Source organism: Lemur catta, chromosome 1 (genome assembly GCF_020740605.2).
Source record: "Lemur catta isolate mLemCat1 chromosome 1, mLemCat1.pri, whole genome shotgun sequence".
NCBI lineage: Eukaryota > Metazoa > Chordata > Mammalia > Primates > Lemuridae > Lemur > Lemur catta.
This window is the reverse complement of record NC_059128.1, coordinates 224,882,117-224,909,858: the sequence shown is the minus strand read 5'-3', so window position 1 is coordinate 224,909,858 and position 27,742 is coordinate 224,882,117. Positions and strand designations below refer to the sequence as shown.

General features: G+C 37.6%; 1 protein-coding gene across 1 annotated transcript; it reads right to left on the bottom strand.

Moving 5' to 3' along the window:
• Positions 1–1,327: 1,327 nt before the first annotated feature.
• LRRC58 (leucine rich repeat containing 58) lies at positions 1,328–22,895 on the bottom strand. The gene is made up of 4 exons (XM_045540186.1): positions 22,280–22,895; positions 11,312–11,440; positions 10,306–10,583; positions 1,328–7,268 (listed from the first exon to the last, which is right to left on the bottom strand). The coding sequence occupies exons 1-4, from the start codon at positions 22,777–22,779 to the stop codon at positions 7,060–7,062; spliced, it is 1,116 nt and encodes a 371-aa protein (XP_045396142.1). The 5' UTR covers positions 22,780–22,895; the 3' UTR covers positions 1,328–7,059.
• Positions 22,896–27,742: the final 4,847 nt, after the last annotated feature.

The window sequence follows — 27,742 nt, the reverse complement described above, 5'->3', positions numbered from 1 at the left end:
TGATTTGGGTTGCTTACATTCAATTTATGTGGAAGAATACAGAAAGCTATATTCAGATTTGATAAGGCTAATATTTAGATGCCTATCTCACATCTATGTTAACTTCTCAATTGATTTTAAACTTGGGGGAAGGAAGGGGAAGGCTTAGATAAGCCACACCAACACACTTCATCTAATCTAGTACTACCTCACAGGGTCATGAGTATTAAATAAGGGTAGGCTCTCCAAAGTGCTTTGTAAACGGTGAAGAGCCACCCAAATATTGACTTATTTAAGGTTCCCCACCAGATCTAAAATTCTGATTACATTGCGATGTAGTACAGACAGCATCACTTCAAGGCTCTAGGTCAGTTATAGCGTAGTACCAATACTGATTTCCTGTCATAGCATATTAAATAAAGGAAGGAGCATCTCATAGAGGAACAGGGTTGAAGCGGGAATCCAGAAGACTGGATTTAAGATTCAGCTATATGGAGTCTTGGACATGTCTCCCTGAGCTTGAATTTTTTTTCATCTCTCAAATAAGTGAGTCAACTTCAGACTTCTAAGGATTTTTCTAGCTCTAACACTCTAGGGAATGCTGATAAATTGCTCATGAAGCTGAAAGTGACTGGTTGGAACATGCTTAAGACACATATCCCCTGAAAACTTCTGGCTATTTGGTATCTACAAAGAGAGAAGTCAGTGAAGAAAAAAATTTCCTTGTGGCATTAGTTCTAAAGAGAACTGGGTGGGTTAAAGAATGCTTTTATTCTCAGGACGAAGGTTGGAGTTATATTTGATGTTTTTTTCTCTCGTTCCTCAAATTTCTAGGTCTATCTTCACCAAGAAGCCTTCCTATATACTAACCAGGCAAGTGCTGAGCTTATTGTGTCTCAGCAAATTTGAAACATTAGCTGTTTTGCAAAGAATGTCTTTCCTATTCACTCCATTTACCCCAACTTATAGCTAACCAAAATAGTCTTCCATTTCTGGATCTAGAAAAATGTCAGGTGTTCTAAAGTCACCAAAATAATGGCACTATAAAATAGTAATAAGAAGTGCTATAATATCAATGTGATCCATTAGAACTATATTACTCTGGGTTAAGATTGTATGATTCTGGACTAAATGCAAGAAGTAACTGACCTTAGTCAGCAAGATGATCTGACCCATTTCTTATTAGAGCATGCATCCCTAAGTCCGTTGACACTGTGGGGGCAGAAGGAATGCTAGTAGGTCTAATTCATCTTTTATCCCTTCCATCTAGCACAAAGAGTAAGTGCTAATATATGCTTCATTATGTACTCAATTATATAACAAGTAATCAGACAAATAACCAACATTATAAGGATTTTTAGATTCTTTAAAAAAGTAAATGCTCATCAATCAAGACTAAAATACTGTTACTTTTCCAGAATACAGAATTGGATTCCAACAAAACACTTTTAATGAAATAAGGCACAATGTTTGATAAGGCAAAATTCACACACAGGGTTTGTTAATACAAGATCACATTCTTTTGTATGTCTGGGACGGGGGAAGGCACTAGAGTTGAAGTAGCCTAAATATTCTTTTTAGAGCACTTAGAATTACAAGGTAATATACAAATTTGATACAATAAACAATATCTTATCTCAAAAATAAAACTTAATTGTTGAATGATGTTGCCAAATTACATTTATCTTTACCATTAAGTTATAATTATTTATGTATCTATAGATGTAGATCATAATTCACAAGATTTCAAATACAGAAAATTAAGAAATCAGAGCATAAAAATTTGATCAAAGTAAAAGTCAATATATTTTTAGTATCCTTTGAGGTCCCAAATTTTATGAAAAGTTAAAATACTGGTTATTCTAAATTTTTCTCCCACTATGTTTTTGTTTCTCATACAAAGTGGTCTCAGAAATGCAATGAACCTCAACTGCTGGCACACAAGTCTTTTACATGATTGTTATAAAGTAACTGTTGAGGTTAATACTCTTTCTCAATAACACATCAATGTGAATCACTTAAGTTAGTGAAAGGATTCTCTTAAATATCAATTGTAGACAGAATTAACCAATTTTATAAAGTTTTTGCAATACCAACAATAGCAATGTCAATCTTATCCCAGTATCTTCCCCCAGCTGGAATTTACAAAAAAACAGTCTTACCCAATGTATTCACAGCCAAAGGAACAAATTAAGTTCTGTGAATGCAGACGGTCTTTTTACTATGGCTTTCTGATATAACAGTTTATAAATAACCTTCATTAAACTAATAGATTTTAATATTTACTAGATTGAATACTGTCCCTTACAAGAATTATTTAGACTGACCAATGCTAGTTAAAAGTCTAGTAGCACCCAAATCACTATTACCCTGTGAGTGTTCAACAATGTGTAATGTTAGCAAACTGTTATTTTTTACAACAATTCTTAGTAAATACGGACCAAGGAGAGATAAACAAAGAATGGGGATATTTACGTACAAAAATATTAAAACATATCCCCTCTTGAACCTATATTACAAGACTACAAGCTATGCTAGTCCTCACAATATCTTCATATGATGCTATAAATATGAAGATGATTAGAAACTGTTATCATTCTTTGGTGGCACCAGTTAAATTTTTTAAATAAAATAACATATAAGAGAATATACCTTTTCACTGACTTTATTTCGGGGGACCCTGATCTTTATGGCATTCACCTTCTGGGACGGTATGCATGATTGAGGTTCCCTCCCTAGAAGCCCTAGACTCATACACGTTAGGCCATTTTAGGGGAAGGAATCTCTTAGCATCAGTTTTTCTCACTCAAGTCAAATTCAAAAGGTCACGAGGCTGTCACAAACAACTTATTAAATGATCTCATTCCCAAACTTTGGGTCTACAGTGGAGGATTTAAGGCACGTACTTTCTGACAACTGAAATCACTGCAACCTTTAAAAAGATCATGATTACAATGAAAATATAAAATTGCATGCTATAAAATTCATTAATATTATATAGAGTATAGTGCTTAATATAGAAACAGTGAAGGTCAAATACTTTTTTTACAATACAGAGGGAATCAGAACTACATATTACAGGTCACAGTGCCTAAAAACCTATATAATAGCCTTTACTGTTGTTAAACACCAAGCATAACTTAAAAGCTCATTATTTTAGGCTAAATGGGGAGTAATATATATACTGACCTAAAATCTCTACTTTTGGATGAGAAGGGGATCATTTAGCTAAAAATTAGGTACTTCTAACTAAATGCAGCATAACTAATCTTATATACACATGCTATACTTGATAAAAGTTTTACCTACAAAGGGTCTTATGAAGATTTAGGAAAAATAACCACTTTTTATATAAATAGCTATTACTAAAATGCTTTAAAAGACCAAACTTTATTTGCACTATTTGCTTAGTGTTTTTACTTTTTTACATAGTGAAAAAATAAACATTAACCTAGGCTACCTGTTGTACCACAAATTCCAGGTTAATGAGGTATTACTTTCTCCCTTTGGGAAGAACAAGGTTAGCTGTAAGGAAATCCTATTATTTGCTGGCCCTTCATTATGGAGGAATGTGGCTAATTTCCCAATAGTGGAGGCTGAATAAATTTAGTGATAAAGGCTTTCAAATGGTAGTCAGTAGGCCACTTAATAACTTAATTTTAAAACAATTCACTATGACTTTAAAAAGCTTTCTTGGCCCAGGACTATCTGTAGGTGTCCGGTGACTTTTCTTTCCTTGCCCTTTGTTGCTTTCAAAGATTTCATTTAACACTCCAGCAATCAGCCTTTTCCTTCTCTTCTTTTGTTTAAACCTGATATTTATAACATTGGTAGAACTGTTCTGCAGTATTACAATGCACTCTTGTGGACCGCCTTCTACTTTTATTTATATCAACACAAAAATTTCTCAAATTTGAGGTACAGTTTACAATGCAAATCTTTACTTTTGAATGTGGTAAAAAAAAGTTCTAAATATCAAGAATTGTGGAACAAGACCCCTTCAGCACACATTTAGATGTAAAATATGACCAGTCAGCTTTGGATCTACCTCCACTATTCAAAATACAGGAATAGTGAGAACCCTGACCAGCTGGTCCTTGCATCAGCCAATCCCTGGCACCATGGAATCAAAATATTGTATTAACTAATCTTCCTATTTTCTAAAATCCTAGGACTATCTCACACAACTCAGTTTGGTGATGCTGAGAGAAATGGATTCTAGGAATAAAGACTACTAAGAAATGTATAATGTATTCATTCCAATTTCAAATATTAGCAGTGAAGAATTCCATTCTAAACAGATTAATGTTTTGCTTAAGTAGTTTTAGTCACAGTTTTGGCAACTAAAATTATCTAAGTAGAGTGGGATCAAAAAGTTATTTCATTATGAAAATCAGACTTTGCTGATTCTGTAAATGTCTTTTTAAAAGCCCAATTAAAGTTTAACTGTAATTAAATACAAACACGTGACTTAGGAACTAAAGAGACTGTCATTTTAAATACATAGTCAGCTATATGACTTGAGAGCTGATTATATGGTTTCTAGATTATCAAGTCCCTTGTCTCTCACCTTCTGATTAATTTCTGTAATCATCATTTATGCAAAAAGGGAAGGTAGGAAAAAGAAAACAGGAAAATCTTAGAAGTTATTAGCAGCTCTTATAAAAGGTTAGGTCAAATATTTTTAAAAAAGATAACACTAACAGTTAAAATATAGGTTTCATTAAAAGTTTACCAAAGATAGTTGTACATTGGTCATAGATTTTTCAACAGTACACAGAACCACATTTTGTTGAAAGAACATTTTGTTGAAAGATGTGGTATACATCTACAATACATAGCAAAGGCTAGAAACTGTTTCTGGTTGGACCTATTTATATCTGTAAAAGATGAAACAGTATACCTTCTTTCTAGGAAGCTGGAAAGGGTATGTAAGTTTAAGTACTACATTTACATACCTACCAATTTATTTTACAAAGATTAACTCTTAGAAGACTATTCAAGCTGTTAAGCACAGGTATTTAAGGCAAAAAAATTTGGTCCTATCAATTTAGGTATTTTACTATGAATACATTATTTTCTACGAAAATATTTTATGTATCTTAACTAAGTCACTTACAAAACATTTTAGGTTTGTCGCTTAGGCATAGCCTAAGTCATCTTTACCTTTCATAATTATGCAGTTTGCAGCATGCTGTGGCTCACACGGAAAAGTCAGCAAAGACTTTATTACCTCTATTTTATGATATAAGCACGCATGTATCACTTTGCTAGGCAGTAGAAACATTGGATTACTTCTATAGACGTATAAAATTTCTGAACCAAAAAGAAAAATTACTACATTATAACAAGGTAAAGGGGAAGGGATTCACTCTATAGCAGCGTTTCACAACTGCAGTTCATGAAACTCTCATGTTTCATGAATTAACATACAAATAAACACATAAACCCTGAATTATCCTATACTACAGTTTCTTCTACAGTAAAAAATATATATGAAAAAATCCTAATACACATATATCATTATTATACAACACTCTGCCTTTAAGAAATTATGTGCCCATACTTAATGATCTTGATTAAAAAAAAAAAAAAGAAATGATTTGCCCGGTCATGAATGCCAGAAGTCAAAAAAGAGATCATCTGATGTTCTAACACTTGTCTCATCTGTATACTATTGTATATTTAGCAGTTACCAACTAAACATCATGTTATTACAGGTTGGTTATCTAATGATTACTATAAATGTTTGTGTACTTTATAATATCAACTTATAGTTGTGCTATATTATACAATATTTATTGCATATTAAACTAGTTAATAAAAATTTGGTAATTTCTAATGGGAATTAATTTGTGAAACTGTTTTTCTGCTATATTTTATGGATACAATATAGTTAATACTTTTTTTCTACTTTATCAATACTTTATTTTTAAAAAGTATTCCCATGGCTAAAGTAGTTTTGGAAACTATTCTATTGTGTATAAACACAATGACTCCTTCCTCCAATTTTATTTAGCCTCTTGTCATGCTTTTCCAGTTGTATCATCAATAGTTTCTCTTTTAAATGTAAAGAAAGTTACAGTTCAGCAGATTACATAGGCAAAGGAGTCACTTTTTTTCTCCACTCATTTAATGCAAGATATAAAGCAGCTTTCCTAGTTTACATTTCTTTCAGAATTTTCTGTCAAAAACTATTATTCTGTCTTATGAGAAGATTAAGATTGTGGCCTTCCATTAAGTGTAAAAGTGATGTGCTTAGAAGGGATTACTATACATTTGAACGAAAAAATGAAAGTCAAATGGCTATGAGATCAGATATTGGATATACAGTTGTTGACCTAGTTCTGTTAAAGCACATTTTAAAGTGTTCTGTATAGTATGTCATGTTTTAGGTTGCTCTGGAATTATTTCTTGAATAAATTTCTATATCCTTGCTAGGACTAAGGCACTAGAACAGTCATTGTGGGATTACATGTTAATAACAATCATATAGAACAAAGGAGAAGAACTGAAGAGTTTTAATATCCCACTTAAAAGTTATATCCCTTACTTTACCAGTTATTTGGTCAGAATAGTTTAGGTCCTATGTAACCATGTGTGAGCTTATCTTAATAGCTGTGTAATCTAAACATATGGGCAATATAAGAAGGAACGGCTAATTCTGATAATGGTTCAACCTAAACCCCAGGACAACTCTGGTAATAACTACAGTTTTGATAACGTCCTGCATTCTTCATCTCAACTGCTACAAGTTACACTACTCATACTCATGGCTTTTCATAGCACTGCTCTTTAGAATGTACCATTCTACTGTGTGATTCATGCAAAACTAGAGTGAAAATTGCAAACTATCAGCCCAATATGGAACTGCCATTCAGAGTAAATTATATTCAAAGAATCCAAACATGGAACTGGACTCATTCCTGCTGAATGGGTAGATAAAACAAAATCTTTTACATCATCCTCGACTCTTTCATAGACATTCAGAATGAAGATAAGGTTTCTAGTAAACTTCAAGCTCTATTTTCTTTTTTAACCACCTTTGCTCAGTTTTTTAGTATTTCGCACCACCCTTGTTCAACCAAGAAGAACTTTCTGCATTCTGTGTGCGGCAACACTAGCCTCGTCTTCTGAGTCAGATTCGCTCTGGGATGTGGAGCTGTGAGAGGCAGAACTGCAAGGGGAAGAGCATTCCGGAGAACACAAGTAGTGCATCAGTGGGAGGCGATACTTCCCACAGAAGTCTACAAATTTAATTTGTCTGACACAGCAGTCAAAGTAGACTCCTAGAGAGAAGGAATACAAAGTAATCATTACAAAGCAAGGAACCACAGTTTCTTTTTCAACCCTTCTCCAGCATTCTGGAGAAATGTGTCACAAAAGTCTTCTCTTTTGTGAATGTTAAGCAGAAATAGTACTTGCATCTATATGTGTGTATGGACCTACTGGAAGATCTTAGGGCAATTTGGCTGCAACGAGAAGGCAAGGAGAGTTATCTTAAAGGGAGCAGGCACACTAAGGATACCGTGTACTTAGCTTCCTTTCTCTGGGTGACCTGGGGGACAGTGGCTAAGGGAGATTATAAGATACCTAAAGTGCCCTTCCTCTATTCCCCAACCCACCCCCTTTGGTACTACCCTTACAGTCAGGAGACTAAAATAAAACAAAAACTTCTTTAATAATGATCTTAAAGAATTAGTTATTACACACAAAATTTGCACAAAGGAGATAGCTTCTGGTACCCCTGTTCTTACAAAAAAAGGCAAAATTGAAGGAAACAAAATGCCATCTTATATTTCCAATAGGCTCTAAATCTACAGGCCTCAAAGCTACTGCTATTTCTCTGATGATCTCACTCTTGATTCTCACATCATTATACATTGTCAGGTAGACTGAAAGTAGCAGTCAACTCTTTTGATTGCTGAGTTAGTGCTCCTAAACTATGGCCCATCAGCTAAGTAAAAACAGAGCTAGAGCTGAGAGGAAAGCAGAGGTTGCCATGCCTCTGGTTTCTAGCTGATCCTTAAAAAGATACTACACTTCTCTAACACAGAAAGACTGTCATAATGACTGCAGTATAACCAGAACACTTAGAACTCTGGGTCTCATTGCCTCTCTGGAGGGGAATCTCAACCTTTATACTCTACTAAGTTTCCTCTGGCACCAACTACTGCATATTTATCATGTAAAGGGCCAAAATAAAAAGATGTGGTCCAAGCAAAGGAGAAAAAATGATTTCTGTTATTTTTGCTGATACTGCCCCCCTTTGTAGTTTTCTAATCTTGTAGTAAGTATATAACTTGTAATTAATAGTTTAAAAGGGGAAATTTGTGGTACATTACATTCAACAATTTAGGAAAGTAGATACAGTCAATAAATTGGTTAATCAATAGATTGATAATAAATCTCCCCAAAATGTGTTAGCTTCCTGGAAATAGATGGAACTAATAAAATAAAGTATCATGGAGTTACTATGAGCTAAAATTGTACAATACTATCTTATCATTTGTAAGATCTCAGACTATAAAAAGAAAACACCTCACAAAATATAAAAGTACTTTTATTTAACTTACAGATCAATAATGAATCTGAAGAGAAAAATGTCTAATGATTCATCTTATATTATCTCAAATTTTAAAATGATAATTTTTAAATCATTTTTGTTCCTGAGATAAACAGCACACCACTATACTAAAGAAGTCATTAAGAAACCATTTCAGAGAGAAAACAGAGGTTCATTTCTAGAAAAGGATGAATTCAAAGAAGAGACTAGATTTAGATTATTAGGCCTAAGGGCCTGGTATGAATGCCTGTCCTCTGTGTTTTCCTCTGTCACAGTGATAGCCAATTCAGCAAAGGAGAACCACAGAGAAAAGCTAAAGCACTTCTAACTTAGCACAGCACTGTAACCTCTACCTTCTGAGTGATTAGAAATGGCCCAGGTATTTTCTTTTTAAACCCAAAGTGTCTTTTTTTTTTTTTTTTTGAGACAGAGTCTCACTCTGTTGCCCGGGCTAGAGTGCCGTGGCGTCAGCCTAGCTCACAGCAACCTCAAACTCCTGGGCTTAAGTAATCTTCTGCCTCAGCCTCCCGAGTAGCTGGACTATAGGCATGCGCCACCATGCCCAGCTAATTTTTTTTTTTCTATATATGTTTTTAGCTGTACAAATAATTTCTTTTTATTTTTAGTAGAGACGGGGTCTCACTCTTGCTCAGGCTGGCCAAAGTGTCTTTTTTATCTTTTAACATTCTTTGAGGAATTTAATCATTTTCTCCCTTTTAACCTTATAACAGTTTCAAGACAAGATGGGACTTCCAAGGAAAATCTCACTTGGTTTTGGTCTTCTTTATGCAGCATTTCCTCCATACCTACTGGACTTTTTTTTAAGTAGTCTTTTACGAGGGAGTCCAAACCTGCTATCGGTCCCCAATTCCCACCCACACACCCCGGCACTTCAGGCCCTTCACAACCTGGCCTCAATGCATCTTGTCACTCTTCTCTCTCATTACTCCCCTCACTGTACATCTGAGCCAAATTATTACTTATCCAACATTCCGTCTCATACTGTTCTGTCTCCACTTTGTACTCTCTGTCTGAAAAGTTTCCTATTCTCAATCTTACCCTATCAAAATCTAATTCATACCTCAAGAATCATTTCATCTTTTCTAGATTTAACTCAATGTACTCTTTCCCTCCTTTGATTTCCAATAGCAGTTTGAATTCCCTGGGATATTTACCTTACTGTGCCTTGTATCATTTGCTTAATTCTCTCTAAATACCAAACTTAAGAAATTTTGAACCATGGATTTAAAAGAAGTTAAAGTTCTAGGGTACATCTGAAATCAGCATGCATTTAGCCCATTCTCATTCATTATGAATCATATCCCATAAAGGTATATGATACACAGAATGGTGAGTGTAAGAAAATGTCCTTCGAATAAATATGAAAGGTGTCTTAACACTTTAGAAACTCTTTTTAAACAATTAGAACTGTTTATGCTCCCTTTTGTGTTTTCTCTCATTTTACCATCTTGATTTATTATCTTATAACAGATCCAAGACAGGATGAGACTTCCTGGGTATTTTCCTTGTGTATGAATCCTAAAATATTATGGTAAGAATTTAAAAAAGAAAAAAACAGAAAGAAATCTAGAGGGTAAAACATCTTACTTTCTGGTAAAAGGGTGAAAGGATGAGGGGAACATAAACAGAAACTATCTGTGAAAGAAGACTTAGCTAATTATTAATAAAACAATACTTAGATCTTCAAATTTAAAAACATAGCTAAATGAGTAGAAAACATGAACAATGAATTAACTTACCTCCACATTTTGGGTTTGGGCAATTGCTGGCTAAACCCAAGTATCTAAGAAGATTCCCAGGAAGATCATAGGGGGTGTAGGAGATATTTCGTATCTTAATGGTCCGTGCAGCTAATTCCAAGAGAGTTGGAGGGTCATAGGTTAAATCTCTAACAAAACGAACAACCAATGGATTTCCTCGTAAACTCAATTCTTCCAGATGAATAAGATTGAGGATCTCTCGAGGAAGATATGTCAGCAAGTTATTGTGAAGACTGAGGGAACGAAGTGAATGCAACCTAGAATAAATGCAGTATAAAAATCAATCTCACTAAGCAACTACCAAGAAAATTAAGTTTGTGTTTGTGTGTGTGTGTGTGTGTGTGTGTGTGTGTGTGTACTGTATAGAGCTTCATTTCCCCTTAAGAATGAGCAATTAAGATTAAGGTCAACTGAAGTAAAACAAAAAGATCCTGAAACTGGATCACAGTGCAAATTTATAAATGTCATAAAGGACTTTTGCCCCTGAAACCTCAGCAAGCTTAGAATAGTTACAGAGTATTCTGATGTGCTAGCTGATATAAAATACTAGAGTTAAAGATATTTAAGGGGGAGGGCAAGGGGGAATGCTCTATCATTCAGATACCTAAAAAAGGAAAGATTTCAGATGCACCAGGAATGAAGATCCTTCACATTAGAAAGCCTCATTAAGATACGAATGCTTCATATCAAATATAAAATCACTAAAAATCCCATAAAACCCAGGGAAATCTATGCTAAATTAATATTTTATTCTTTGATTATAGAAAATAGGCTGAACAAATATTTTGAGGAATAAACCAGAGCATTTGAAAGTAAAATTAAAGATAAACTCAGAACTATATTTATCATTTACTGTAAATGATACTGTATCATTCACTTTGAGAATACCTAATTCTTTTCTACACATAAAACATGTGAGTGAATGCAAAATAATAATTACTAGGTATGGATATCTGTGTATATATAAATGTCTGAAACTACTTACTGTGAAAGCTGAGGAGGCACACTTTGGATTTTGTTGTCACATAATACCAAGTAAGTCAGAGAAGGCAGATTTGCTAATTCTGGTGGGATTTCTTTGATGAAGTTTCCCCCAAGATATAAACATTCTAAACTGCAAAAATAAATGAACAAAAACAAAAAAAGTAAATAAGTACAATTTGGACAAGATACTCCATTGTTTCTACTACAATGAACACATTTCATCTATTCATTCGGCAAATGTTTCACTTAGGATTTGTTATGTGCCATCCAATCTCTAGAGAACTAGTGCAATCTTCAGGGGGCTTTTACTATACCTAAGTAGACAAGACATACCAACATTAGACATTATTATAATTAAACACAAGCAAGCCCCCAAATAAGCATTACACATGATTAAAATACCAAAATAAGGACAATTCATAAATGGTATAGGAGTTGAATGAAAAGGAAGAGAAATAAAAAAAAGCCACAGGAGTTCTAACTGGAAAAGCCTTCCCAAAAGTATTATGAATTCAGCTGGACTATGAACTTAGCCCATTTAGATGTGAAGAAAGAGGACATCAGGTTGGGGGAGAGGTCTTTTTAGACACAATGAGTATGTCTTTTTAATAACAGAAGACGACAAAACATCTTGAGGAATCCAGAGATAAGGCTGCAGAGAGGCCAGACTATAGCAACTCTGATTTCCATGCTGGTATGCTTGGATTTGATGCACTAACAGGCAATTGGAAAACCACTAGCCTTTTTCTGAAAAGAGTAGAAAACCATAAGTCTCTACATTTCTCCTTTGCTCTTATTTTAGCAAATACATTCTTTAGAGGTGTCTAAATTGACCACTATCATGAAATTAAAGTTACAGTTAATTATCCTGTTTTCCAACAAGTTAACATTTTATTAAATGTTTTAAATAAAAACAGGTTTAATTTTTGAACTATTAATATTTGATGGTGTAAAAAACAGTGCCATTCGGGTTTTTTTTAAATCTGCAGATCTGCAATTCCCTAATTATTAGTGAAGTTTAGCATCTTTTCGTATGTTTCTAGTTATTTGTGTATCTTTAGAGAATCACCTGTTCATATCATTTACCCATTTTTCTCATGGGTTATATGGCTTTCTCTCATTAATTTGTTGGGAGCTTTGTTGCTGTTAAATATATGTTCTGCATAACTTTGTTCCTTTGTGGCCTAGAGGATGGTATATTTTTATTCATGTGTTACATATGTATAAAAATAATTTGCCAGCTATTAGGATTAAGCTTGTTAATTGAACACATGTTTTATAGTTTCTCTTATTATTTCACCTTCTTGGTTTGGTGGTTAGGCTCCTACCATAACCATGAGTTTCCTTCTTCCCTGCAGAGTTCTGTCAGTTTTTGCTCTCTTTCCCCTAAGTGTATAGAGGCTATATAGCGATACCTTCAAGTTCATGACTGCTAAAACTTCTCAATTATATGAAGCATTTCTCTTTGTTCCTTTAAATACATTTTGTCTTGAAATCTATTTCCTCTGATTACCAATACTACTTACCAGTTTTTATTTTTGTTAGTACTAATATTTATTTCATTCAATCCCAGTTCCACCACTTACCAGTATAAAACCTTGGACCAGTTACTTAAACTTGCTGTGCCCCAGTTTCCTCTTCTTTAAAATGGAATAATATCATATATCATAAAAAATACCTAGTTAACAAATATTCCCATTCTAGGGAAACAGTGTAAATAAATAAGTTCAAGTTCTTGACCTGAAGAAGCTTACATTCTAGTAAGAGAAACAGACAATAAATGGACAAGAGCATGTCTATTATGCCAGATAGTTTAAGTGCCATAAAGAAAAAGGGAGGCAATCAGATAGTGATAGAGGTGATACTCTAGATAGAGTGGTCAGGAAAGGTTTCTCTTAGGAGATGACACTGAACAGAGATCTAAATGAGATGACTGAGTGTGTACAAACCCCTGCACTGGAAAAGTGACTGGTGTGTTGTGAAACAGCAGCACAGCCAGCGTGGGTGGATCAGAGTGACTGGGGGACCACAGTGATCAAAGAGGTCTAAGAAGTAGCCTGGGAAGCCAGATCACAGAAGGCCCTTCTGGCCTTTGTGAGGAGAGTTTTGAACAAAGGCTAGTCATTTCCTTTGACTTGCTCTTTAGAAGGATCACTCTGGCTACTCTGGGGCAAATAACTGGAGAAATGGTGGGGGAGCACCTTGGGCAGGAGTGGAAGCAGGAAGAGCAGACTGCAGCCTAATGCAGTAGCTTAGATGAAAAATGATAATTTGCGTGGTAAATCCTTTTCTATCCCTTTACTTTTAACTTATTGGTATAGCTTTATTTTAAGTGTAACTCATAAACAGTACACTTTGATAGTTATATGTCTGGACTTGTGTCTTCTATTACCATGGTATATCTCAGTATCTTTTTCCTTCAGTTCTGCTTTTTGTTGTGCTTATCAAGTTTCCTTTTGTTCCATTCCCCCTCTATTGTTTTGAACTGTATATCCTGTTTCTTTCTATTTTGCTAGTAGGTACCCCCTTCAATTTCCTTTGTGAACGTTCTCTCTCAAAACACACACCCATGCTCCCTTCTCTGTCCTCTTCATATCATCTTCTAGAATTAGTTCTACCTTGATTTTCTAAATAAATTTATTTTATTTCCAATCAATAATTATTCAGATTTATCAAGACATTTTGCCAATTTTCTTTGTTCGCCATTGTTTTTGGAGGCTTGTTATTTCTTGTAAGGGTCATTTTTCTTGGAGTCCTTTGTCTCTGATGTTTTTAATCCCCCCCCCCCTTGAGTAACAGTTTAGCTGAGCATAAAATTCTAGGTTGGCAGTTACTTTTCATTAGCACTAGGAAGATGCTGCTCCTATCTTATTACAACCAATATTACTATTATTCCTTTGCAGGTAATCTGTTTTTTTTTCTCGTGAGGCACTTTAAACATTTTTTTCTCTATTCATCTTTATTATTCTGAAGTTTTACTATGACATTTCATGGTATCAGTCTAGAGAGCTCTTTCTTTAATTGCGGGAAATTTCATCCACTAATACTTCATATGTTGTCTTTCTTTCATTCTCTCTACTCTTTTTTTTTCCCCTAGGGTCTTGCTCTGTAGCCTGGGCTAGAGTACAGTGGCATCAACATAGCTTACTGCAAACTCAAACTCCTGGGCTCAAGCAATTCTCCTGCCTCACCCTCCCAGGTAGCTGTACTACAGGCGCAAGCCACCACACCGGGCTAATTTTTCTGTTTTGTAGAGATGAGGTCTCGCTCTTGTTCAGGCTGGTCTCAAACTCCTGGCCTCAAGCAATCTTCCCACACTGGCCTCCCAAAATGCTAGGATTACAGGTGTGAGCCATTGGGCCTGGCCTCTATTCTCTTTCTACAATTGCTCTCAGCAGTTTGAACTGCAGGATCCCTGTCTTAACATTTCTTTCATACTTTTCATTTCTTTAGCTCTTGTGCTGCATTCCAAAATGCCTCAGTAAGGTCTTTCAGCTTATGGATTCACTCTTCAGCTGACTTCTGTCTACCATTTAGCCCATTTAATGAGTTCATAATTATATTTTTTCATTTCTAGGGATTCTAATTGGGGTTTCCATAATTGTCAGTTTTAAAACTCCCTATTCTTGTTTTATTGAAGTTCCTTCCTTTATCTCTCTGAAGTTAGGAAATATACTTAAAGTCCTTTACAGATTGCCTTATTATAGATATTTTTACAGGTATAATTCCATTTGCTGAATTTCTTCTCTGTCTTTCATAATCTCAGCCTTCCTTAATGTGTGGTGATTCAAAAAGTCAACTTGAATCTGAAGTTTTGTCTTTTTTTAAAAAAAATACATTAAGGATTTTTTTTTTCTATTTCTGATTCTATAAAGCTTTTCAAGGTTGCACTTCTCTCTTTAGACTTATAATGCTTAGAAAAAGAATGCAGACAATTTTAATTTTATGTTATCTTTTTTTCTCTCAAAGATTACCTTGTAGCAAAAATCAACTGTCTGATTATAAGATTGAATTCTTCCACACATAAGTGCTTGAGCATTGGTGAGAAAAGGTTCCTAGGCAGGGTTTTTTTCATCCTACATAGCATGCATAAGTCAATCCTCACTTATTCAGAAATGATGAGAACTACTTGAATAGAATAAAATATTGAGTCCAAATAACAGAAACTACCTGGGGAAAAGGAACTACTTTAATGAGAAGACTATAAGGGAAAAGTTGAACAAACTTGGAAGTCCTTTTAATAAACGATTTAATAGTTAAATAACAATTTGCAATATAGTCTACTGAGAGAAAAAAGAAAATAAAGTGAAGAAAGGGAACAGTAACTCTGAGGGCAAGTATAAATACTGCCCTTTCTACTTGCTTAGGTCAGTGTAACGGACCAAATGCTTGTGTCCTCCTCAAAATTCATATTGAAACTCTATTCCAAGTGTTACGGTATATTAGGAGGTGAGGGTCTCTGAGTGGTAATCAGGATTAGATAAGGTCAGGAAAGTAGAGCCCTCATGAATAGGATTAGTGTCCTCAAAACACTCCTAGGAGGCCTTGTGTGGTGGCTCATGCCTGTAATCCTAGCACTCTGGGAGGCCGAGGCTGGAGGATCGCTTGAGGTCAGGAGTTCGAGACAAGTCTGAGCAAAAGCGAGACCCCATCTCTACTAAAAAGTAGAAAGAAATTAACCAGACAACTAAAAATATATAGAAAAAATTAGCCGGGCATGGTGGCTCATGCTTGTAGTCCCAGCTACTCAGGAGGCTGAGGCAGGAGGATCACTTGAGCCCAAGAGTTTGAGGTTGCTGTGAGCTAGGCTGACGCCACGGCACTCTAGCCCTGGGCAAGAGTGAGACTCTGTCTCAAAAAAAAAAAATACAAAAAACAATCCTAGAAGAGCTTGCTTCACCTCTCTATCACGTGAGGACACAGCGAGAAAACGGCAGTCTATTAACCAGGAAGCAAGTCCTCACCAGACATCGAATCTGCTGGTCAATCCTGGAATTCCCAGCCTTCAGAACTGTGAGAAATAAATTTCTGTTGTTTATAAGTCACCTAGTTTATGGTATTTTGTTACAGTAGCCTGAATTTACTAGATAGTCAGGAACCAAGAGAAACTAGTCTCTGGTGATCAGTTACTACTCAACATCATCCTCTCTCAATGCTTTGGAAGGGGAGGCACACAGAAAGAATGTCAAACATTTGTAGTTACTGTGACTTTGGCAGAAAAGGATTTGGTAAAGTTCTAAATATAACTAAGGCCATGATTTTGCAATTATGTAAATTCTCTTTTGCAATTGATGATCATCACTAATCAGATTACATAATCATCATATTAAATTTATACTTTCAGGAGTATTTCTTACTTTCAAACTCATAATTTCCAAAGTTCTAGGGACTTGACACCTTTCAGTGATTTATGGGACTTAAATGTCTAAAACACACAGTTTCTAAAGATGCTTTTCTGTAAGGAGAATGGAAACTTGTTGAATTTGAGGCAAAACTGTAGAGTGTAAGTTCTTGTATTTTGTCAGCATTGCACTGCTAGTCAGTTGTAACAATTCTATTATTTCAGTGCTTGATAAATATAGAAAACAGTAAAACATCAATAAATTTATGGAACAAATTCTTCCTTTCCTTTCTGTTTAGCATTAACAGACCAGCCTTAAAGTTGTTTCTTGAAAAGTGTATATCACCTTTCCAATCCTTAGGGATAATGAAGTGGGTGCTTTTTCTCTATCAAGGGACGATGACCTACTGAAAAAATATGCTAGGCCCCCTTAGTGCCAATCAACTTTAACCCAGGTATAAGCAGAAAATGCGTTTTGCTTCTCCACTCAAGTAAAAAGACATTAAATATAATAAAAATATACATTAGTCCTGTCTTATATGGTTGATTAAAGGGAGGTGAAATTAACACATTAACTGCCACATGAGTTGTATTTAACTCATCCTAGTTTTGAGCCTGGGGCCTTGTGAAGCACAACCTTGCACTTTGTTCATGAAAATCTTACTTGTTGATGTTCTTATTGTTACAATTAATATTGACAATTTAATTCTAAAACCGTGGATTCCGTTGCATATAACTCACAGACAGAAAACAATAAACAAATTAAACAGGATCATTTTGTTCTAATAAAACCCTGGCCCCAGGGGGAAAAATTTTTTTTCTAGTGTGGCAGTCAATGTGTTAAAGTGAGAGGGATATACAAAGAGGGAGAAAACAGAAAGGAAGAGAAACACAGAAGAAATGAACATGTGTGGATAAAGAAAGTAGTTTTCTGGCTGGGCGTGGTGGCTCACACCTCTCATCCCAGCACTCTGGGAGGCTGAGGCAGGAGGATCGCTTGAGCTCAGGAGTTTGAAGTTGCTGTGAGCTAGCTGATGCCATGGCACTCTAGCCCAGGGAACAGAGCAAGACTCTGTCTCAACAAAAAAAAAAAAAAAAAAAGGAAGGAAGGAAAGAGAAAGTATTCTTTTTTTTTTTTTTGAGACAGAGTCTCACTCTGTTGCCTGGGCTAGAGTGCCGTGGCATCAGCCTAGCTCACAGCAACCTCAAACTCCTGGGCTCAAGTGATCCTCCTGCCTCAGTCTTCCAAGTAGCTGGGACTACAGGCATGTGCCACCATGCCCGGCTAATTTTTTCTATATATTTTTAGTTGTCCAGCTAATTGCTTTCTATTTTTTTAGTAGAGACGGGGGTCTCGCTCTTGCTCAGGCTGGTCTCGAACTCCTGAGCTCAAACGATCCACCCGCCTCGGCCTCCCAGAGTGCTAGGATTACAGGCGTGAGCCACCATGCCCGGCCTGAAAGTGGTTTTCTTGAAGTAGCTTTAAGTAGCATCCTCCTTAAATCACTTTCAAATGCTATCATCCACTGTAGGATTTTAAACTACATACATGTTGAAAAGTAGACACATGAATAGAGGCATCTTCTCTTGATACTTGCCCCAAACTTAGGGAATAAAAGAAAGAAGTCAGAGGAAAGAAGTTGAGAGCCAGAGACAAACTCAGTATGTGAGTCTAAATATGGAAAAGTCTAAATGGGGGTTTTATTTAAACTTTACCACATTCTATTTACCATCTGATCATATCACCTCTTTCTTAAGATATCAACCTGTTGTACCCTAGCTTCAAAACATTCCAGGGCATTAATTTTTACCTTTTGTTTTGTCACAATTTTCATATTTTAATCTTCTAAAACCACATCAAACAGAGAAGGGTGATGAACAGAAAAATGAAGGCATTACTTAAGAAGAAAAGATTGTAGGAAAGAGTACCAATGAAATTCACTTGTGCCAAACCTCTCCAAATATCTAATATCCTGGACACCAAACAAACCCCGAAGCTTTTGTTTACTTAAAGCCTATTACTCACTGGGTGATAAATTATTAAGCTCTTCCTCAATTAATGTCTAAGCTAACTGAGAGAAATATAGTAAGATTCAGAAGAATAGGTCAAAACATGAATCATAGCTACTTTTTCAGCATTATGAAACAAAAACAAGTTTGCTCATATACTATAGCCAAACAGTTATATTGATTTATGGAAAAATAACTTCACATTTTGATGGAAAGAATCTACATCCACAACCTTATGGCTCACACTCATAGTTTAATTTACTCCAGGGGAATGAAGTTAATCATAAGTAAGATTTTCAGTACCTACTTATTTGTTATACTTTGAAAGTAATCTGTCAGAATCCCTTTAAAAAAAAAAAAAAGATTTTACCACTCAGGGAAACCATCAGTAGGGTACAGAAAACATACCTGAAGACATCCTACTAAATCTGGAGATGTCAATGACACCAATTAAGCCAAGAATATTTACTTGTTATTCCTTACTGGAATAATGAAGGGTAGAGGAAAGGGGAAGTTTTAATTGATTATATTCTGCATTTTTAAAAAATTGCTCTTAAAGAGATCAGATATCTTTTTAATGTGCCAATATGCTAGACCTGGTTTAAAAAGCAACATGGCATAGTATACATACATTAGGGTTACCAATGAGGCCTACAGAATCCATGTATATTCTAAGAGAAGACGGTGTTCGTGGACAGGTACCTTAAGATTTAAACGACTGAACCTCTACCTCTATATTCTTGAAGCTTCAATGTATTATTATATTAGTAGTGAATAGTTAGCAGTTTTTGAGGTTTGAATCACATAATTCTCATTGTCCCTATTTGGCCTCAAGCAAGTCACTGATAATAAATTTCAGTTTCCTCATCTGCAAAAAAGATGGTGAATCAGGTCATTGCCAAGGATGTTTCTTCCTCTAAGAGTGTATTTCTATACAATCCTTTTAGCCTACACTCAATCAGAGTTTATATTTGGAGCATGGCCTAAACCTTTACTAATTCTTATCAGTAAATAGTGAATATAACTGAAAAATGAAAACACTGACATTAAAGATATTACTGGAGTCAAAGACACAATGACCAATAAACATATATGGCACAGTTGTTAGTCCAGAAAAATCAGGTCAACCAGGAGGATGACTTTGACAAATCCTCCTGATCACATATACAACAGAACAAAAGTCCAAAGATTCATGTTCTAGTTCTACTCTGCCACTATGGAAAACTCATGGGTTTGGGGTCAAAGACTGTAAAAGTCAAATCCAGTTCCACCACTTACTGGCTCTATAATCTTATGACTTAATTTCTCTGAGCCTCATTTTCCTCTGGGGAAAAAAAGAGAGTACATCATCTCATAGAATCACTGTGATAATTAAAAAGCATATTTAGAGTACCTATGACAGGACCTACCACATTGTAAGTATTCAGTAAATGGGATTTCCGCCTACCTTTTTCCCCATGTGTTGGAAACACTTTCCCTGGGTTCCTCTTAGTGTACTAAGAAAAGTCCAAGGTTGTAATTATATAACATGAAAATTAGAAGGAACCAAGGCCTGTTGATTTTACTTCTAAATCTCTCTCCAACTCTTCTATTTTTTATCATCCCTTCTAGTATCACCCTGGCATAAACTACTATCATCTCTCATCCTAATACAATGCCCTCCTTCTAACCAGCTCTCAAATTTCCTCTCATCTCTCTACCCTCTCCCCACTCCATTCCCACAACGCAGCAGCAAGACACGTGCTTAAAACTTTTCCATGCACACTTAGAATAAAATCCAAACTTTACCACAGCCTTCAAGACCTAACATGGCCTGATTGGCCTAAATTTGCATTTGCCACTTTCCCTCTTGCTCAATTCATAGTACAGTGTCCTTCTTTCAGAATTTAAGTACTTTCCTTCTTATGTCTGGGCTTTCACAAGCACTGTTCCCTGTACCTAGACTGATCCCACTGCCTCTACGGCTGTTAATTCTACTCTTCCTCCAAAAGCTCAATTCAAATGTTACTTGCTCAAGGACCAAAATAAGTTAGGTCACTGTTATTTTGTCTCAAAGCACTCTACACATCTTCATAGAACTTATAACCATAGTAATTAAATAATGAGGTTTCCAGTTAGTTTGTTTAACATCTGTCTCCTCTGCTAGTATATCAGCTCCATGAGGGCAGGATCATGTTCACCATTGTATCCCCAGCACCTAGGACAGTGCCTGACACATGGCAGGTACTCAATAAATATCTGTTAAGGACGTCTTGCTTCATTTTGCAGATTAGGAAGCTATGGTTAGGATATGTTAAGTGACTTGCCTAAGGATGGGACACCAGGAGTTCTTGTTCCCCGGCCAATGTCACTTTCACTACACTTAATTCTGAGGTCCTTCCCCCTCTAACATTCTGCTATCTCTGAAAATGCAATTTTGGACAATATACTTGTTCTTGCTCTATTTCCCACTCTCCCACAGGGCACCTATAGGGGAATTTTATTATCCTCCTTTCTCTGCTTCTTCCTAACATTAAATTTAACATACATTTACTAAATAATCTAGTAGGTGAGGCAGGTAATTCCTGTAAACAAGGAATTATATTCAGTAAGGTAAATGCAATGGCAGGATATATGAGTTACCGACAAACTACAGTTTAGGCAATAATTAATTCTGCAGGGAGCAGTAAGGAATCACAGAGGTGACCCTTGAGATAGGTCTCACTCTGTTGCCCAAGCTAGAGTGCCATGGTGTCAGCCTAGCTCACGGCAACCTCAAACTCCTGGGCTTAAAGCAATCCTTCTGCCTCAGCCTCCCGAGTAGCTGGGACTACAGGCATGTGCCGCCATGCCCGGCTAATTTTTTCTATATATTTTTAGTTGTCCAGCTAATTTCTTTCTATTTTTAGTAGAGACGGAGTCTCGCTCTTGCTCAGGCTGGTCTCGAACTCCTGAGCTCGAGCAATCCTCCCGCCTCAGCCTCCCAGAGTGCTACGATTACAGGCACGAGCCACTGCGCCCGGCCTTGACATAGGTTTTGAAGAATGACTACGAGTTTGCCAGGTGAAGAAAACATTCCAGGCAAAAGGAACAACACATGTACAGAGGCAATGCATCCACTCAACACACATTCAGTGATTGCAGACCAGTACCAGCACCTATAACTTGCTTTTGCTACATGGGAAAGTGCATGGTTCACTAAACTCCACGAACGGTACTACTGGTATTGCTACAGAGAAAAGGGAGATAAGAATGTACTGGAAAGGAAGGGTCAAACCAGAGGCCCTTGCATGCCATGCAAAAAGGCATGTAAAATACCTTGATCCGGACTTTGGGAGCAACGAAGTAAGAACCTCAGATTTACATCTGTTTGAGTACCCACTCAGTTCGAATCATGCCCCAGATCCAAGGAAGAAGAAAAACTGGCTAGAAAATCTCCAAAACCCAAACACAACATACCAAACGATGTCACATACGCAATCTTACTAGATCTTTACTACAGCTCTGTGAGGGTGACGGGCAGTACTCACTACCAAACAGTTCAACACACAGCCTGGAGGAAAACAGTTGCGTGACAAATGCACCGTGCCCAGGCCGGGCGCCAAAGGACTTCCCACCCTACGGCAGGGACCCACTCACCTCCGTAAGTTCTCGATCTCAGCGGGGATGCTCTGCAGCTGGTTGCCGCCCATGCTCAGGGTCTGCAGGGCGCGCAGCTCCAGCAGCGAGGCGGGCATTTCCTGGAAACAGTTGCCGCTGAGGTTGAGCACCTGGAGGCTGCGGCAGAGCGGCGACTGGGCCAGGCCCTTGGGCAGCGCGCTGGGCCCGCCGAGCCGGTTGTTCTTGGCTAGCAGCGTGCGCAGGCCGTGCAGCGCGAGCAGCTCTGGCCCGAGCGTGGTCAACGCGTTGCCGCTCACGTCCAGCAGCTGGAGGTGCTGGAAGCCACTGCCTAGCGCCCGTGGCAGTGACACCAGACGGTTGTGAGGCAGCAGCAGACGCAGCAGCGCCTCCCGCGAGCCGCGCCGCTCCTCGCCTCGCGCCTCCAGCTCAGACTCCAGCGTCTCAGGGGACAAGCTGAGGCGGGACCAGTTCAGTTCGGCCTCCCCGGCCGTGGCCACCGACGCTACGGCCTCCTCCATCCCGGAGGCCGCACGGCGCCTAGCGCCGGATTGCCCAGAGGGCCGCGCGCGGTGCACGGGCCGGGAGCTCCGCGGCGCCCCGGAACCCGAACCGAGGCCTGAGTCGGAAGTGGCGCGTACGGACGCTGACCCAGCGCGCCGGGGCCGAGTCACGCGACGCGAGGCCGTGGGGTGCGCGCGCCGCTGCGAGGGCAGGCTCCGCCTCACGTGGCGCGCGGCGCGGCGGGTCCGCACCGAGCGAGGGAGAGACCTGGAGGCCGCAAAGTTGTCTTCTGAGCTGGGCGGGGTTTGGCGGCCGGGCTTTGTAGTTGCTGCAGTCTGGTGACCTGTCCCTGGGCTCCAAGACCGCCTGGGTAAACAGCCCAAGGACTGATTGGCCTTGAGGGTTAGCGCGCCACGGTGCACCGCCCACTTGTTTTTCACTTTAGAAGTGGGGCCCCTAGTCAGCAGGATCGTGTGAGAACAGGAATTTAGTGGTGGTTTGGCTCCATGACAGCAAACTCCAGGAATTTAGAGTCCGGGGATTAACAAAGCCAACTTCGAAGTGTAAAGGCAGCTGGACTAGAAATTGGAACTCCTGGATCCGTACTCCGGTTCCGTTGTTAATAGTCTTGTGTCTTTGCACGAGGGATTTGATTTCAGTTGCCGCATCCATAAAATATGGATAATACCTTCCCTACTTGCCCTACAGGATTTTTTTTTCTTTTTTTTTTTTTTTTTTTGAGACAGTTGCACTCTATTGCCCGGGCTAGAGTGCCATGGCGTCAGCCTAGCTCACAGCAACCTCAAACTTCTGGGCTCAAGAGATCCTCCTGCCTCAGCCTCCCAACTAGCTAGGACTACAGGCATGTGCCACCATGCCTGGCTAATTTTTTTTTCTATATATATTTTTTAGTTGTCTGGCTAATTTCTTTCTATTTTTAATAGAGACAGGGTCTCGCTCTTGCTCAGGCTGGTCTTCAACTTCTGACCTCCAGCCATCTTCCAGCCTTGGCTTCCCAGAGTGCTAGGATTACAGGCGTGAGGCACCTGCTCCCTGGCCCAGGATTTTTTTTTTTCTAATGATAAAAGAAGTATATTTCAAGTAAGGATGTTTTGACCATTTTAATTATAGAAGCACTTCTGCGGTTTTGGGTCCAAGTTGTAGTGACTAGGAATGAATCTGGGAGTCAGCCAGGAGGTTCCTTGATTTGAGTGAGATAGCTCAAGTTAGTTGGTCAGTTTGAAAACTCTGAAAGCATTGAAATTTTACTCCAGGTTAAAACTACAATTAAACTGGGAAAATCCCGACTCTGGCACTAATTTAGTAATTCTGATTAACATATATTTTCATTCTTGTCCCAAACTTAGTCTTTTCTGAAGTTACTTTTTATGATTTTGAAGTCATGAATAGAAATGAGGAAAGTACTTAGCTTTTCTTTTTACAGTGCTTACACATAAGAAAGTTAAATAGTTGTGTATAATCAATGGCATTAAATTGCTTTCCTCCTTAAAAAGAAAGAGGAAGGTAGCTTTTTGTTTCTCAGTCATTTGTTTGAAAAATTATATGCTTCATATTCTGCATACTTTAATTTCTGAGTTGTAGTCATGGAAGGATACACTTTGTCAGTGTAGCTGAAGGATGGAATGTTTTTAAAACCCACAGGAGTCATCTGTTTTGAAAGGGTCCTTTTAAAAATAGACCTTATTTTGGATCAAGCTAACATTCTGACAGTAGCCCTAATATGTGAAAATTGCAAATATTTAAAATAATACAGGTTTATGCTTAAAAATGTGTGATTTCTTAAATCTGTGATAAGTGACAGGAATGTAATGTAAAATGTGAAAAAGAAATAACACAAACATGATTCAGAAATAGAGTTAAGATTACAAATTGGTGAAATTAAGGAGGAAAAGATAACCTCAATAATAATGAATGAAACTACCTGGTAGAAAGCTTTGAAAAAGTACTTTATATAATGTGGAGTTTTGAAACTTGAAAGGAAATAGAAATTAAAAAGTAGTGTAGGTAAAGAAATGAATAAATCGGCAAATTTTGAAAGCCTACTGCTTGCAAAGCTGTACTAGGAGCTATTTTAATTTAATAAAGACTCCAAGGCCGGGTGCAGTGGCTCACGCCTGTAATCCTAGCACTCTGGGAGGCTGAGGCGGCAGGATCATTTGAGCTCAGGAGTTTGAGACCAGCCTGAGCAAGAGCGAGACCCCCGTCTCTACTAAAAATAGAAAGAAATTATATGGACAGCTAAAAAATATATATAGAAAAATTAGCCGGGCATGATGGCACATGCCTGTAGTCCCAGTTACTTGGGAGGCTGAGGCAGGAGGATTGCTTGAGCCCAGGAGTTTGAGGTTGCTGTGAGCTAAGCTGATGCCATGGCACTCTAGCCCAGGCAACAGACTGAGACTCTGTCTCAAAAAAAAAAAAAAAAAGACTCCAACTATCTAGTTGTTGAATTTAAGATAGAGGTAACCAGATCATTGAACAGCTAAAGATATCCAAGAAAGTGTCTTCTAAAAGTTGAAAATTATGTTTCTGGCTTTTTGAAGCTACTGGCAAAGAAACTATAAATTTCACTGTAAAATACGTATCTCATGCCCAATCAGAATAGGCTCCTATTCATATAGAATGGCCACCTTTATTCATTTTTTATCCGCCCACCCTACCTCCCTCCATTGCCTAGCATGATTTCTTGCACATAATTTGGACTGATTGAATTGGATGTATCTTAGTTAACTGTGTTGAGGGTTAGGGTCGAGACATGAGAACCCCAGGAGTGGGACAGGACTTTGCCAAAGAGTAACCTGTGGACATGTCAGTTCACTGAGCAAAATTGTTAATTTTTTGTCAACTGTAGAACATAAGTGCAAAGATTCATAAAATCCTGCTGAGGTCTAGGGCTGCCTTATATCCAGAGTGATGCTGCAGGTGCAGCTTCATTGAGGCCAGCTTTGTTAACAGCTAGATTAATGTGAGAGTCTCTTCATTGCTTATTAGAGTAAACCTTTTCTATCTGAGCTATCTTGGATGCATCTTTTTTCAAACCAGCTAGATGAGTCTAAATTAAGCAGCATCACTCAACCCTACAGTGGGCCTTGAAACCATCTAGTCATTCTGGAGAGTGATGAAAACTCTCTGGGAGGCGAAAGAACTGTAGTGGCTTGTGGGCCCCCACAGTGATGGGGGCTGTCTGTGGCTAGCTGAAGGAGATGCCATGGGGGGTGGTGGGGACACTATAGAGTGTGAAGGATGGAGGAGACAACATAATCATGACCTAGGGAAAGGAACATGGGTTACAGGGAATTGGGAAAGTACATGGCATATTTGTCAGCTTTTCAAAACTTCACTGTTATGTTATGCTTGGTCAAACTGAATACATTTCAGTATAAGTCTCCTGACTAGAATGTTATGGGGCAGGAACTGCATCTGTTTACCATGGCATTCCCCTAAGACATAGTAAGCAGTCAGTACATAGTGAATGAATGAAATAAATGCATGAATAATTTTGGGTATACCTGACTTTGATGGGCCCTATTGACCTATTGACTGCAGAAAAACTAAGAATTAATCTGAGTGGAGAATCCTTTCATAAACCATGCTAGCTGGGAGGCATTTTACTGATGTGATTGAAAGAGTAGGCTTTGGCTTTCATCAGATATAGTTTTCAAAACCTATCTTTGGAAATCAGATTTCTCTTACTTAATCTTGATTTTGTTAATCTCTTTAAACCTTGATTTCATCATCTGTGTTATGAAGCATTAATATATTATCTGTTTCATAGGGTCCTTGTGAGGCATAAGACTAAAGTGCTTAACATTAGTACATAGCACAAAGTCAATACTCCATAAGTAGTGGTAATTATTAATATTATGAGCTATAATAGTAATAGTCGTTATTGTCATAACTATTATTCTCTGCTACTTGTTAGATCATGATAAGTGTAGAGAGAAAAAAAGTTGACAACAGCCTTTACTCATAATTGCACAATTTCCTACATAAACCATGGTCCTCTGCTTTGGGCCATTCATGTCTTAAGACTTAAGATTTGAGAGACTGGTCTCAACTCTCCTTGTCCAAGATTTATGCTTATTATATTATCTGTCTCCAAGTTATATCAAGACCTCATACCTCCTAAACCTGATTCCTAACTCCATTACAGCCACCTCTGATTCAGATGAGCCTTTCTAAAGCACTGCTTTCATTCTTTCAATCCATATTTAATTTTTCCCTCCTGCTGTGACCCTATGCCTGCTCATTGCTTATCAGATGAAGGCTTAGCCTGGCATGCAAGATTTTGATTTATTTCCACTGCTGAATCCCTCTCAGGTTGGTTTATCCATATTGGCTTAGGAGGGTTTAAAGTTCTGCCATATTCCTACCAGCTGTAGTCTAAATCCCAAAAAAACCAATTGCTCTCTGTTTAAGGCAGTACTGAAGGCAGAGGGAGCTGGAGTCTTTCAATCCATCGTGAGGAGTGAGCCTCTATTTACTAGGGCTGAGAGTAAGCCTTCCAGATTTGTCACTTATGGTCTACTTCTCTGGTTTTCAGAAGTTCCTTCCTCTGCCTTAGTTTGCTGTTGCTATAGAATTGATAGGTTGAGATGCCTTCCTGAATCTTTCCTCACTTTAGGATTCTTTACTGAAGTGTTTGGGCTTTATTTCTTTATTTTGAAGATTCAAATAATGACATATTTTTGGATCTGTGAGTCTTTGGCTAAGAATTTGTTAGAGCTGTAAAAGTGTCCTTATGACTACTCCTATTGAATTTACATTTTTCTTTCTAAGACCTGGTGAAGTGCTTTCCTTGGCAATTATTTTGGGAGTTGGATGACTATGTATCTTTTTAATTTATTCACTTGCTCAGCCTATGTTTATTCCATACTGGGTTGCTTGACCTTTTCATAGATAGATAGTCATAACTACAACTATAAATAAGTGAAAATAATTTTCATTCCTAAATTATTC